This window comes from Cynocephalus volans, chromosome 12, assembly GCF_027409185.1.
Source record: "Cynocephalus volans isolate mCynVol1 chromosome 12, mCynVol1.pri, whole genome shotgun sequence".
Taxonomy (NCBI): domain Eukaryota; kingdom Metazoa; phylum Chordata; class Mammalia; order Dermoptera; family Cynocephalidae; genus Cynocephalus; species Cynocephalus volans.
In genome coordinates, this window is record NC_084471.1 from 57,937,919 (window position 1) to 57,951,277 (window position 13,359).

The 13,359-nt window shown below is 37.4% G+C and overlaps 1 protein-coding gene and 1 long non-coding RNA gene across 8 annotated transcripts in view; one reads left to right on the plus strand and one right to left on the minus strand.

Moving 5' to 3' along the window:
* The window catches only part of USP15 (ubiquitin specific peptidase 15), a 133,217-nt gene extending 130,386 nt beyond the window's left edge, over positions 1–2,831 (minus strand). For all 7 annotated transcript variants that reach the window (XR_010021328.1, XM_063074724.1, XM_063074725.1 and 4 more), the window contains exon 1: positions 2,675–2,831. Coding sequence is in view for 6 of the 7 variants with exons in the window: in XM_063074724.1 (XP_062930794.1) it covers positions 2,675–2,763 (89 nt within the window). In the remaining variant the exon portion in view is untranslated. The remainder of the gene's footprint in view (positions 1–2,674) is intronic.
* A 2,164-nt stretch (positions 2,832–4,995) lies between these two features.
* On the plus strand, positions 4,996–13,023 carry LOC134391593 (uncharacterized). Its single transcript, XR_010025020.1, has 3 exons — positions 4,996–5,067; positions 8,756–8,903; positions 12,891–13,023. It is a non-coding gene; the product is annotated as an uncharacterized LOC134391593 (long non-coding RNA).
* The last annotated feature ends 336 nt before the right edge of the window (positions 13,024–13,359 follow it).

The following is a 13,359-nucleotide window of genomic DNA, read 5'->3' on the forward strand; positions in this document are numbered from 1 at the left end:
AAGTCAAGTTCCTCTTCATCTCAGACCTACGTAACTTATTTTCATATCTGGAAAATCAGTTTGTAGATAAAAAGATTTCACTGCTTATAAATAAACAGAAATCCTAGTACACATGCAGGATCAAATAAATCTTTATCCTCGCCCAGGTATTGGATTTAGTTTCCAGAGTACTGTGAGACAGTCCTTATCTGCAAAGTGCTTAAGGGCTAATTAGTGAAATATATTCATTTTAATTCATTTGACTACGACTTCAAACATCTGTATTAAACTCTCAAGAATAAACTTATGGTAAACCCATCATTTTTTTCTCAACAGCCCAATCAGTCTTTCCAGGGTGGTTATATACATGTGACAAGGCAATGTTCTATTTACATATGGCCAATTTCAGCTATAAAATAACAGACAGGATTTGCCCAAATACCCATAAAAGACTAATCCAAAGATTAAAAAAAAAAATACATAAAAAGATAAACAACTTTCTGAGTTTCAAAAATGTGAGCCCAACTACATTATTAAATATCTACACCAGTTCTTTAACAAATTTGTATTTATCAAATTATTCTCCTTAAAACTCCAATAAAACATTTGCTCTACACTATTAAAAAAAAAAAAAGGTTTCACCTGTTAATTTGCAAGTAAACTGGCTCACATATAAACCAAACTGGTTTCTGTAACTCCCCAGTACCACCTTGCTCCTGCAATATTTTCCCCTTTAAATAAAAGAAAATTATTATGAAAATGAAACTTGCACATTCTGCTGTTACCTAAATATGTGATCCTCATTTTTCTTTTCTTTAAAATGAAAACAGTGAAATGATCAAATTGATGAACCTCCTGTATTTACTCTTTAAAATAATTTACAGAAACTTTGTCAAAAAGCAAAAATACACTCATTCGAAAAATACCAAACTTTAAGAAGTTTAATGCCCATAATACACATATTACTCCTATCATCCTGTAGTGTCAACAACACCATTTATTACTCAGTATACCAAAAACATGACAACATTAAAGAGAAATGATACCTATGTTTTAACTTAAAGTTTTTTATTTTACAGATATCCACATTTATCTTTTTATGAGGAGGTAACAGAACGGGTGAATTAAGAATTTTTAACAAATAAAGGAGCAGGGATTGATTTCATCTTTAATAATCCACAGGCCAAGGTAAACTTAGATGTCCTAGGAAATGTCAAATTTCCCCAGAGTAATAAACATCTTAAGAACATTCCATTATGAACAATAAAGTCATTACAAGATACTATTTTTTTTGCTGTAATGCAACATTCTCAGGGATTTTTATCATATAAACACAGTATGTGGCCTAACAAAGTGGGATAAAAGTACTACGTCTTAAAGTACTTAAATTCAAGTCCCAAGTCTGCCATCGATTAGCTTACTTGAAAATGATCCCAATACCACTGCACTTTGTCAGGAGTAGATGGTGGAGATAAGGTAACTAAAATTTAATATCTCATAAACATCAAGTCTTTCAGAACATTTAATTTAATCACGATAAAACCCCTTTAATAAAATTATTATTGTCCATTTTATAGGTGAAGATATGAGGTGCAATGATTTAAATAACTTTCCTCAAAGTCATACTGCAAGTTAAGTGGTGGAACTGTGATATAACTCAAGTCTAAATCTTAAGCTCCTTCCCCTAAGCCATATTAGAGCACATGAAAAAACACTTTGTAAATTAAATACCACTGTTACAGTCACCGTGGGAAGTGAAAATAAAATTTTATTATAATAATGAGGCACATTATCTTTCCAGAAAAACAGAGCATTTTCTCTTTATGTTATATACTCTCATATTTTAGTTATTCTGGATGCTACTTGATATAGCCGACAAGTACTAAAATCTCCACATACCCTTCAGAATTTTAAATGTATATCCTTTGGTATTTGACAAATTTGAATATTAGTAAGTTACTTAAGCCTCGAGTGGACTTATCTACTTTTTGCAGGCCTACGTTATCCTTCAAACAGGAGGGAAGGGCTGTACTATCAGAAACACGGCCGGCTTCTATCAAGCCTCCACTAAAGCACAAGACCACGTGGTATCTCTCAAAAGCCTAGGGTTCCCTACTCCTCTCCGTCCTTTCGACAAGAAACTGGAATCTAGGGTTTCTTTTTCTTAAGTGGAACACTGACACATGCCACCTGTGCAGTACAGACCGCAAGCATCCTGTAGCCTGCCTCCCGGAAGACTACAAGAATCAGAATAAAAGGGAACTTGGATACCAACAATACAGGAAAGGAAATGACTGGAGAAGTAAAGCGGCGGAGACCGTGATAAGCCGCGGGACCAGGACCTGTCAAAACAGTTTAAGACTCACGCCAAACGACTGTAACCTACCATTCGGGAGGCCTGAGGTGGGAGCGGCAGGATGGAAGGAGGACGAAGAGAACCGCACGAGAAGCCGCCGCCGCCGCTGCCGCTCCCCGCATACCTCTCAGCACGCTCCGACAAGCCACAAACCCTGGCCTTCATCTCGAGTCTAACCTTTGCCCTCACATTTCGGGTGCAGCCCAAATCCTGCTGCCCAGGGCGGCCGCCGGCGGACCTGCCCGCACCTGTCACTAGCTAAAGACACGAGCACGCGATTCCCGCCCAGCTCTCCACCATCCTCAGGCAACCGTCGCCACCTCAACCCCTTTCCCTCACCAGGTGTCCCCTTTCCGGAGCGAGGTTTTGAGCAGCGTCGCGATGTCAGACCGCTGGGTGTCCAAATCCGCCGCTCCGCCTTCCGCCATCTTCTTCCACTAGCGGTAGCGGAGGCGGCAGCGACGGCGGCGGCACGCCCCAGAGCATTGTGGGAATGGCGTCCTACGGCCCCTCCCTGTCGGCAGGTCGAAACCAAAAGAGACGTAAGCGGGGGGCGGGGGGAGTGCCTTGGGACAAGAGGAGGCCCCGGGGGCGGACTGGGTGCGCGGCAGTGGTCTGCTGCCCCCCTTCGGCCTCCGGCCATCCAGCATCTCGAGCCGTGGCCTTCTCGGTCCGGGACCGCCAGGTTTTAACTGTCCTCGCCGAGGGCTCTGGAGATCTCTGGCTTGAACGATGCCACCGACCAGTCCATTCTCGGCTTTGCCTTCCCATCCCTCTTTCCTACAGACGCTTGAAAACCCTTATTTGCGCATTCACTCGCGCTGAAGGGTGGGGTGGGGCGGGGGGCGTGGGGACGACTAAGATATGGCAGAGAATTTAGGAGCTCTGTGACTCTGGGCTTTTCGTTGCGAGTTGCAGAACCCAAACTGGGTGAACACAAAGAACAATCCGAAACCCAGCGCTTGGCCGCAGTGCCCTCCTGGGTTTTTTCCAGCACTCTTACTCCTGCTGTAGGTGGGGACCTTTTTATAAGCTCTTTGTGACTTGTACCCAGGCACACCCAGACAACTAAGCTGCAGTGAAAAACAAATCCTAGTTCCTGGGTGAGCAGGGAATAAAATATATACAGAATAATGCCGGGTACTAAAGGGGAAGAGAACATGCAAGAAATCTTTCTTTAAGAGAGGAACGTTTCCTTAGCTTCACCTTTCCGTGGTGCATACACCTGAAATGAAACTAGATAATACCAGCTTTATTTGAAGTCAACAGATATGTTAGAAATGGGGAAATCAAGTCTGTCGGATATCGAATGCCAAGATCACACAGTCAGTAAGTGGAGAGGCAAGTTTATAACCTAAGTTCCAAAGCCCACGTGCTTTGGAACTTAGGTTTAACCTCTGTATACCTGGTGGTGGCTAGCACAGTGCTGCCTAACATGTAAAAACCACCTAAATATTTGTTTAATAAACGAATTGTGGCAAAACTGCTTAAGTATGTCCAAGCATGAAGATGTCCAGAGATTTAAGATAACATAATGATGTGAAAAGTCTGAAAGGTGGACAGGAATCCCGCATGATTTTTTTTGTTTCCCCAATTTTAATGTCTACTCTTAAGTCATTTGGTGAGAATGCAGTAAAGATGGACATAGTTATACTAGTAAGAAGTGCTGAAACCTTCCAAGTGAAAGTAGTGTATATCGGCACTGTGGTTTGTGTATATCAGCATTATGATTGCTTGTTTTTGCATAATGATACTATTTTACATTATCATGTCAATCTTGAGAATCTGAAACAGCTTCCAGTTACTGCTGTCTCATATTATTTGGCTTTTCTCCTGACAGGTTGAAAAATTAGAGTTTCTCTAATCATGGGCATCCTCAAAGGGTCACATTTCCCCCCTTTGCCATCCACTGTCTTAAAGAGAACAAAGTAATTTTCCAGAGGCAGCATGAATATGGAAAGAATATGTTGGAGCCACATGGATATGAATTCAAACCTCACTTCAATCTCCACTTGCAAAGTACTTATACTTTAGTTTAATCATGAAATTGAGTATAATACCTATCTTAAAGGATTTTTATAAAGATTAAATGAAGCAATATGCATTTATTGCCTGGGACATAACAGTCGATCAATAAACACTAGTGTTGTTTACTGATGACAGGAGGAATTATATAATATGTGAATTACATCTCAATAAAGCCGTTTAAAAAAGGTGTCAGGTACTTTGAAGGTAAAGCTGTTGCTGTCTGTCATTTTATAAATATAACCAAGACGCAACGCATCGTTCACTCTACTGCCCAGTTTCCCTTCCAAAAAAAAAAAAAAAAAAACACTTTCGAAATGTTGAATCCTATAACTATGCAACAAAATAAAATAATCTTTTCTTCACTTGCACCATGCTCAAGGCAGCGGTTAACTGGATATAGATTTGTAAATTCAATGTCAATTTGAATTATACGTCAGCTTTATGAGGTCATTTTGTAGACCTAACTAGTTGCCATCAGATCCAGGAAAAAATTAATAGTTACAGTATTTTACTTAACAAGCACTCATAGAGTTCCTGGCACAGTTCTAAACACTTGGAATTACTAACTTAATCCTCATAGCAAAACTATGAGATAGGCACTATTATTATTAGGCCAATTCTGTAGATGAGGAGTTGAGGCAAGTGAGTGGCAGAACCCAAATTTGAAATCAAGCAGTTTGGCTGCAGAATCTAGAAGGTTTGTGGTAAGTTTCTATTTTCTACTGATATTTATAATCCTGTTTATAGCAATCAACTTTTTAATGACCTCAGTTTACAATTTATGGAAATTCTGCTTATTTTACTGATGATACTTCTTTCATTTACTAAAAGAAATAAGATATTGTCCATAAATACTAGACTGGCTAAGGTTTATATCTCTACTTAGTAGCTAAATAAATAAGTTGGTGAGAAAAGCTACTTTACCTCGAATCACAGATAATTGAAAATAAATGAGTGGTTACATCTGCTCATTTAGAATGTCTTCACTGATGCTTCTCTTAGTTAACTTTTTACTAATGTATTGTTTATGTGGTGATGGTCATTACCTTTTCAGACCCTCTGTACCTTTCTTGTCTATTTAAAATTTAACCTAAGGTGTCAAATGAGAGCCAGTTTTCAGCCTGCTGTTAACCAGAGAAAGAAGAAAAAACACTGTGTTTTCTAACAGAGTTGAATGAAAGAAAGAAGAAAGCAGAATCCCAAGATAAGTTTTGCCTACTTCACAATTTTGTATGGTACTGGCTACATGAACCCAAGGGAAAATCTGCATGAGGTCTGAGTGGATTTAACAAATCACATACATTTACAGAATCAGCACATCCCCTAAATGTTTGATGAACAATGTTTGGTAACCTGGCTGTCTTTATTTCTCAACTCTTCTTATATTTGACCTTCAGGAACCACTGTCACTTTTTCCTTCTCTCCTGTCTTTCTTCTACAGTTATTCAGTCCCCAACCCCCACCAGCCTCTAATTCTTATTTAGCTCTCTAAACCCTTCATTCTTTTCTCTTACGTAATTTTATAATTCCCTTCTCCCTTTACCAGCTTTCTGTACAGCTGAAAGGCAGTGCAAAGGCGGGGGAGTAGAGAAAGAACCAAAATAGCATGTAGTAAAGTGCTTAATCTGTTAATGGTATTTTGAAACTTGGGATATGAATAAATATTGTAAGTGCTACGATGTAGTTTTTAAAGCTTAAGAAAATAAGAGGCTCCTTATTTCAGACAAATGTTAGGTTCTGATAAAGAGAATGAAAAAGTATGAGAATGAAATGAATATAGTGCCTTTTACAAAGAGCCAGTATAGTTTAATTTTGACTCTGACTCAATCCCTTGCTGTGTAACCGTGGCCAAGTTATTTAATCTATGTGAGCACTCGTTTTTTCATTATAAAATAAGGTGATTAGACTTCAGGGGACGAAACTCAAATGCTTGCAGGGGCTAGATATAGCTAATGTAAATGGGTGAAATAAACCTGTTGTAGATAGTAAGGAGTTGTGGGGACTTCCATATTGAAGTATTTGCCCCAACTTAAAGTATTTAAATTTTAAAAAATTAAAACAAGCAGAATGGTATCTCCTGTCCTATAGAATATGGAAAGTTTAATTTTAACATTGGCATGAAGTGTTCGAATTAATTAATCTGGGTTGCTATTTTATATTCCCTTTTTTAGAAGCACACACAAAATACTGTGAAAGCTGACACAACCCTGAAGATTGGCATAGTCTTCCCTATAGTAGATTTTTACTAAAGGATGAAAGAACTAAACTTACTTGAATCAATAAAAAATTAAGTAGTCTAATAAGTGTAAAATTACAGCAAAAACATCCTTAATAGACTTAATATATTCTATGGATTCTAGATATTTAAAAATGAAATGTGCATGTATGGTGGGAGACTTCTCCAAGAAAGACTTGGCTTATTCTGTCTAACCATGAGTGATATAGATCACATCAAGGCTGATAGTAGGAAAAATCTGCCTATTTTATATTTTCTTTATTTGTTACATTTATTAAAAGATTTCAAGGTTAAAAAAGAAAGAAAGAAACGACAGCCACAATAATACATTGAACTTTCAGAGGAGAAAACAGAACCATGGTTACAAGAGGTGGGAAAGGCGGAGGGAGAGGGGTGTTAGGGAGAAATTGAGTAATGGACACAAAGAATAATTACGTTTTGTAATGATAAATATGCTAATAATCCTGATTTAATCATCACATATTGTACACAAATACTGATAGTCAACTCTATCCCAGAAAAATGTATAATCAATTATGTTTCAATTAAAAAAAGGAAATATTTCAAGGTTGATAAAGAACCACTTCATTAAAATAGAAATGTTTAAGCAGTTTCTGGGTCCTTTCACAAGCCTAATAATAATGTGTGGATTTAGAAAGCTAAATCATTTTAAATATGCTGACCTTTTGTTTTAAATGGACAAGGTAAATTAAATAAAATTTTGATCTTAACATTACATTACATTCTTGATCATTTTTGGTTTATATCATTTTCATCTAAAAGTTTTAAAATGTTTTCTTTTATCCTTATGAATCTTGGAAATCTACACAACCAGAGTGAAGTAGAGAGTTCTGTAGTGATCCGGTGATTCTGCAACTATATAGATTCCAAAGAGATTAACTTTGTTTTCTCCCAAGAGAGAACTGAATTATTCAGTTTTTGTTCGGACATTCCTCCTCTTCATTTTGGCTGAGGTAGCAAAAAGACTTACACTGCTGACAAAAAGTTTTAGAACACTATAATAGCAGGTCTTAAAGAATACATCTATGTTCCACGACTGATGGAAACATTGAACTATGCATTCTTTATGACATTGTCCTCCAGGTATTTCTAAGCAACAGGACACTACGGACCACACAGTAGGTTTTGGTCAAGTTAGGAGACACCAAACCTGAAAAAATGAGTTTAGTGATTTTATAATAATATTTACCATTGCTTTTTGTTGCTAGCCAATATGCTTCTGTCTAGGTCTTCTTGAACTATTTCAGTTATGCATGTCTAAATTATTACTGGCCTGAAGCTGCTGTGTAGTACATTGCACATGGTTTCTACAGCATGAGGGATTCATGAGATGTGCAGGAAATAATAGTACACCTCTCCAGATAATTTAATTTACTTAATGATAATCAAAATTTATTAGGATATAGTGGAAAGAGTATGCATTTTAGAGTCAGAAATACCTATATGTATTTGAATGCTCCACTCTGCTACTTATTAGGTCTGTGATACTGGAAACTTTAGTGTCCTCTTCTGTAAAATGGGGATAATAGACTTATTTTATAGGATTCTTTCAAAAGCAAATGGAATAATGAATGTGAAACTCATAATAGAGCTCAATATATAGTAGCAGTTATTATTTACAAAATATTTGTCTTCTTTAGACTGGGGCAGCTAAAATTCAAATACTAAATTTGAATGTCTAAACAAATTCATTATGAGCACAAAGTTGCTATGCAATAATATAAATGGTGGCATTAAAATTAATAGTTCCTCATGTCAAAGAAATCCAATTACTAAAGGGCTTAAGAAGGAGGATATTAAAAATCTAGCTTTACTCACAGTCTTTTGTGTGAAGGTATTCTTAGGGATAAAATAAGGTACATGGAAGCTGATAGAATATGACACAAAAATGTGTATATGCTTATGAATGCCCTCTAATTATAAACATAGATACATAACAGATCAAAGACATGTTTTAGAGTCATCTTACCCATGGACTGACAGTGTGGAAGGCAGAATAATGGCTCCCTGAAGATGTCCATATCCTAATTGCAGAACCTGTGAATATTTTACCTTATATGGCAAAAGGGACTTTGCAGATTTGATTAAGGTTAAGGACCTTGAGATAAGGAGATTATCTTGGATTATCCACTTAGGTCCAGTCTAACTACATGAATCCTTAAAAGCAGAAGAAACTTTCCTGGATGTGGTCAGAAGAGATGTGACTATGGAAGAATGGTTTTGAAGATGGAATAAAGGGGCCATAAGCCAAGGAATGTGGATGGCTTTTAGAAGCAAGAAAAGGTAAGGAAATGAATTCTTCTCTAAAGCGTCCAGAAAGGAACATGGCCTTGCCAACACATTGATTTTAGCCCAGTAAAATTTGTGTCAGACCTATAGAAATGTAAGATAATACACTTCTGTTGTCTTGAGTCACTGAGTTTATAGTAATTTGTTATAGCAGCAATGTAAAACTAATACAGTACAGAAAGGCAGTAGAACAGCCTACCTTATGGAAATTAAAACAAAGCAAAATATATTCAGACCTCAAATTGATCACGTGTTCATCTGTTATAGCATTACACAGATACATATATCACAGATAACAATTATAATAAATTAGACTTAATGAAATTTATTCTCTGATGACTCATTGACAAAAATATGGAAGATATTTTTAGCAGTGAGCTCTAAAAATAACATAATACAGGAAGAAATATCCATACAGTAGTCTTTAGAGATTTTAAGATTTGGTAACTTTTTAGTCAATGTCACCAAATTCTTAACATCAAATAATAATAAATATTCATCAACAGTGAGGACCTGGAGCTTATAAATTATGCTGGTTACATTTCAACTGGGTTAGATATAAGCCAAGACTAGCTGACAGAAGATAGCCAAACAGCTTCTAGACAAGTTGTAATAGAATAATCATTGGCCTACCATGCAGAAGAAATGCTATAAGAGTCACTAACAGAGACTCTAAAACAGTGCAGAAAAGCAACAGCATCCATTAAACTACCCTCATTGTATTAGTCAGGGTTCTCCAGAGAAAAAGAACCAATAGGATATGTATAGATATATAAAAAGAGATTTATTATGAAGGATTGGCTCACACAGTTATGGAGGCTAAGTTCATGTTCTACTGTCTGCAAGCTTTCTTCAGCTTGCTGGTGGTATAGGTGCAGTCCAAACTCAAAGGCCTGAGAACCAGGGGAGCCACTGGTGTAAGTCCCAGTCTGAGTCTGAAGGCCCAAGAACCAGGAATGCCAATGTCCTAGAGAAAGAGAAGATGGATGTTCCAGCTCAAGCAGAGAGAGAATTTGCTCTTCCTTTGCCTTTTTGTTCTATTCAGGCCTTCAAAGGATTGGATGGTGACCATATGCATTGGAGAGGATGGTCTTCTTTACTCAGTCTGTAATTCAAATTCTAATCTCTTCTGGAAATACCATCACATACACACCCAGAAATAATGTTTTACCAGTTTTCTGGGCATCCCTTAGCCCAGTCCAGTTGACAAATAAAGTTAACTGTCACACTCATATATTATAATCAGAGGAAATTGACTCATGTGACTTATGTGGGATAGAGGCATAAATACATATAGAGCTAGATGATACATGTAACTGCTAGCCCAAATAGATTATAAATCAAGGCACACACCCGAATTTTTCTTTCTTTTTTCCTTTCCCCCTTCCTCCTTCCCTTCTTCCCTTGCTCCCTCCCTTTCTGTATCTCCCAAGGTATGTGATACAACTGTATGTGGACAGTGGTTTCTTGATAAGTACTTGAATGAAGTGACTTTGCAGGCAGGTTAAAACTAAAAATAAGCCCAAGTTTACCAACTACTAAAAGTGGATAAGGGAAAGTGGAAGTAGATCAAGGTAAGGAGGAAAAAACCCTTCTTTTACTAGAGCAAGGGCTGAGTGGTTATAAGTTTAGACTCTAAAATGCTATAACTGCTTTTGATGCTGTACAGCAAGTTTCTTTCAACCCTTTAATCTAAAACTGAGCTTAAAACTTTTTTCTCTTGAGAAAGGAGTAAAAGAAACTAGAAAACTAAGACAGTTCAGAACAGTGAGACTTTCAAAATAGATAAAGGAAGTTTTCCCAAAGTTCTCCTCTTAACAAGGTTTGCATTTGCAAACTTTCTATTTTCAAATGGCATAAATTAATTCAGAAAAGAAGCAATAAAATCTTATATGAATACTTTTTTCAAGTCTGAAAGAAGTTAAAAATTATGTTAAAGAGGGTAAATAAACTTTTAAAAATATAGAAAATTCTATCTAATAGAAATGACAATTCGTTAGGAAGGAAATCTTCACCAACATTGATTTTATTATATATTTGCTATCATGGCATGGAAGAAAACTTATCAAAAAATCAACAGAGTTATTTTTCAGGTGTTTCTTTTGAAAGCTATAGGAATGGTGGTATTTGATTGAGAACAGACTTGGATACTCAAGGTAAATTCGGAAGTTCCTCCCTCAAAAAGGAGCTCTTAAATCAGGGAACAAGGTATCTAAGAAGAGAACATAATTCTTGATGTGAACTTCAGAACGGTATGATGAAATTTATTTGGAATTTGCTCTTCCTTATAGCCACCTAGAGGTATGTTACTTATCCAGTGGACAGTTAATGGATGGAAAGTTAAAAAAGAAAATCATCTCAGCCTAAAGCAGTGTTTCTAAAAGTGTGGTCTGTAGAATAGCTGTATCACAAATGCTTGTGGCACATTTAGAATGTGGATTTGGGGGCCCAATCCCAAATATACCAAATCAGAATCTTTGGGGGTTGAGGTTTAGGAAATATAGCTCACAGATGATTCTTTTGCTTTCTAAAGTTTGGAAAGTGTTAATGTAAAGAGACAGGTTGGCTTTTTCAATTAATTTTTCCCAGATTTAGGTAATAATCCTTGACCCAGTGATCAAGGCTATCTTAATCCATTTGGGCTACTATAACAAAATATCTCAGACTGGATAATTTATAAACATAAATATATTGTTTACATTTCTGGAGGCTGAAAGTATAAGATCAGTGCAGATTCAGTGTCTGGTAAGGGCTTGCTCTCTGCTCTATAAATTGTGCCTTTTTTCTGTGTTCTCACATGGCAGAAGGGAGGGACCACTGTGTCCTCTCATGGCAGAATGGTCAAGGCAGCTCCCTTCAACCTCTTTTGTAAGGGCACTAATCCCATTGAGGACTCTGCCCTTATCACTTAATCATGTCCCAAAAGGCCCCTCCTATTAATATTATCACATCAGGTATTGGGTTCCAACATACTAATTTTGGAAGGACACCAACATTCAGACCATAGCAGACCCAGACTGGAACGGACTTACACCATCAGTTCTCTGACTCTTGGGCCTTTGGACTTGTTCTGAGGCTTACAAAATTGGTTCCCCTGGTTCTCAGGCCATTGGACTCAGATTGAATTACATTACTGGCTTTCCTTGTTCTCCCGTTTGCAGATGGCAAATTGTGGAACCTCTAGGCTTCCATAATTACATAAGCCAATTCCTATAATAACTAAATAATCTACCTATTGGTTCTTTTTCTCTGGAGAACCCTGACTAATACACTTATCTAACTTAATAGATTTAATTACAGAGATTTTGGGTGCATTAAGCTTCTGTTGTTTCATGTCCTTAATTCTTTGTAGATCCCTTTCATCCAGCTGAAAGGATCTAGTAGGTACCACCTGTACTAGACACTCTCTACTGAAGCTCATACATGTGGCTGCAAGGTAGATACTATATGATCATTTTCCAAAAAGGAAACAAACTGAGCTTTATTTATGCAACCTCTGACACCCAAAAGATAGTCTTTGAACTATAGATCCATTTATGGGTGGCCATGAAAGAAAGTAGTTGGGGATATCATCCCAATGGGCAGAGCATTGGATGATACATCTGCTTGTCCACTTTGTTTGGAAAGAGGTATTTGGAAAGGGGCCTGAAAGGAAAAATATTCGGATATTGAGGACTATGAAGTCAGAGTGAAAAGTATGTGAGTGGACCTATGAGAGTGGGCACAAAATGTCAAGATTTTTATATTACATGTGAACATCAACCATAAAACACACACCACAGAAGAAGTATTGAATAAACAGACTGAATGTCTCCAACAGTCGTTGTCTCTTAGCCTCTGTCCCCAGAGCTGGAATAATGAGCACAGGAATGGAGTAGCCATCGTGGCAAGGATGGTGGCTACAAAAGGGTCCTACTACATGGGCTCCCATTTTCCAATGGTGATTTAGCTACTGTTGCTGTTGAATGTTCATCCTGGCAGGAACAGAGACCAATGCTGAGCCCCTGATATGGAATCATCCTTAGAGGAGAACCAAATGGTGACATGTTAATTGCACTGGATCCCTTCTATTCTGGAAGTGGCAATAATTCATCTTGATTGGAATTGACCCATATTACAGGTATGGACTTTTCTTTCCTGCCAATAGTGCCTCAACCATCTTTTACCATCTAAGGGCTCATAGAGTATTTGATCTCATGACACAGGATATTTCATAATATCACATCAAGCAAAGGTTTTAATTTTATAGAAAAGGAAGTGTGGTAGTGAGGACATGATCATGTGATTTACTGGTTTTTTCACATATCACACCACCCAGAACTGTACACAGCTGCTGGCCTGATAGAGCAATGGAATGGTCTATTGAAGGATCAGCTGAAGCACCACCTTAGAGATGATACCCTATGCAGTATACACTCTGAATCAATGACCAATATACATTGCTGTGTTC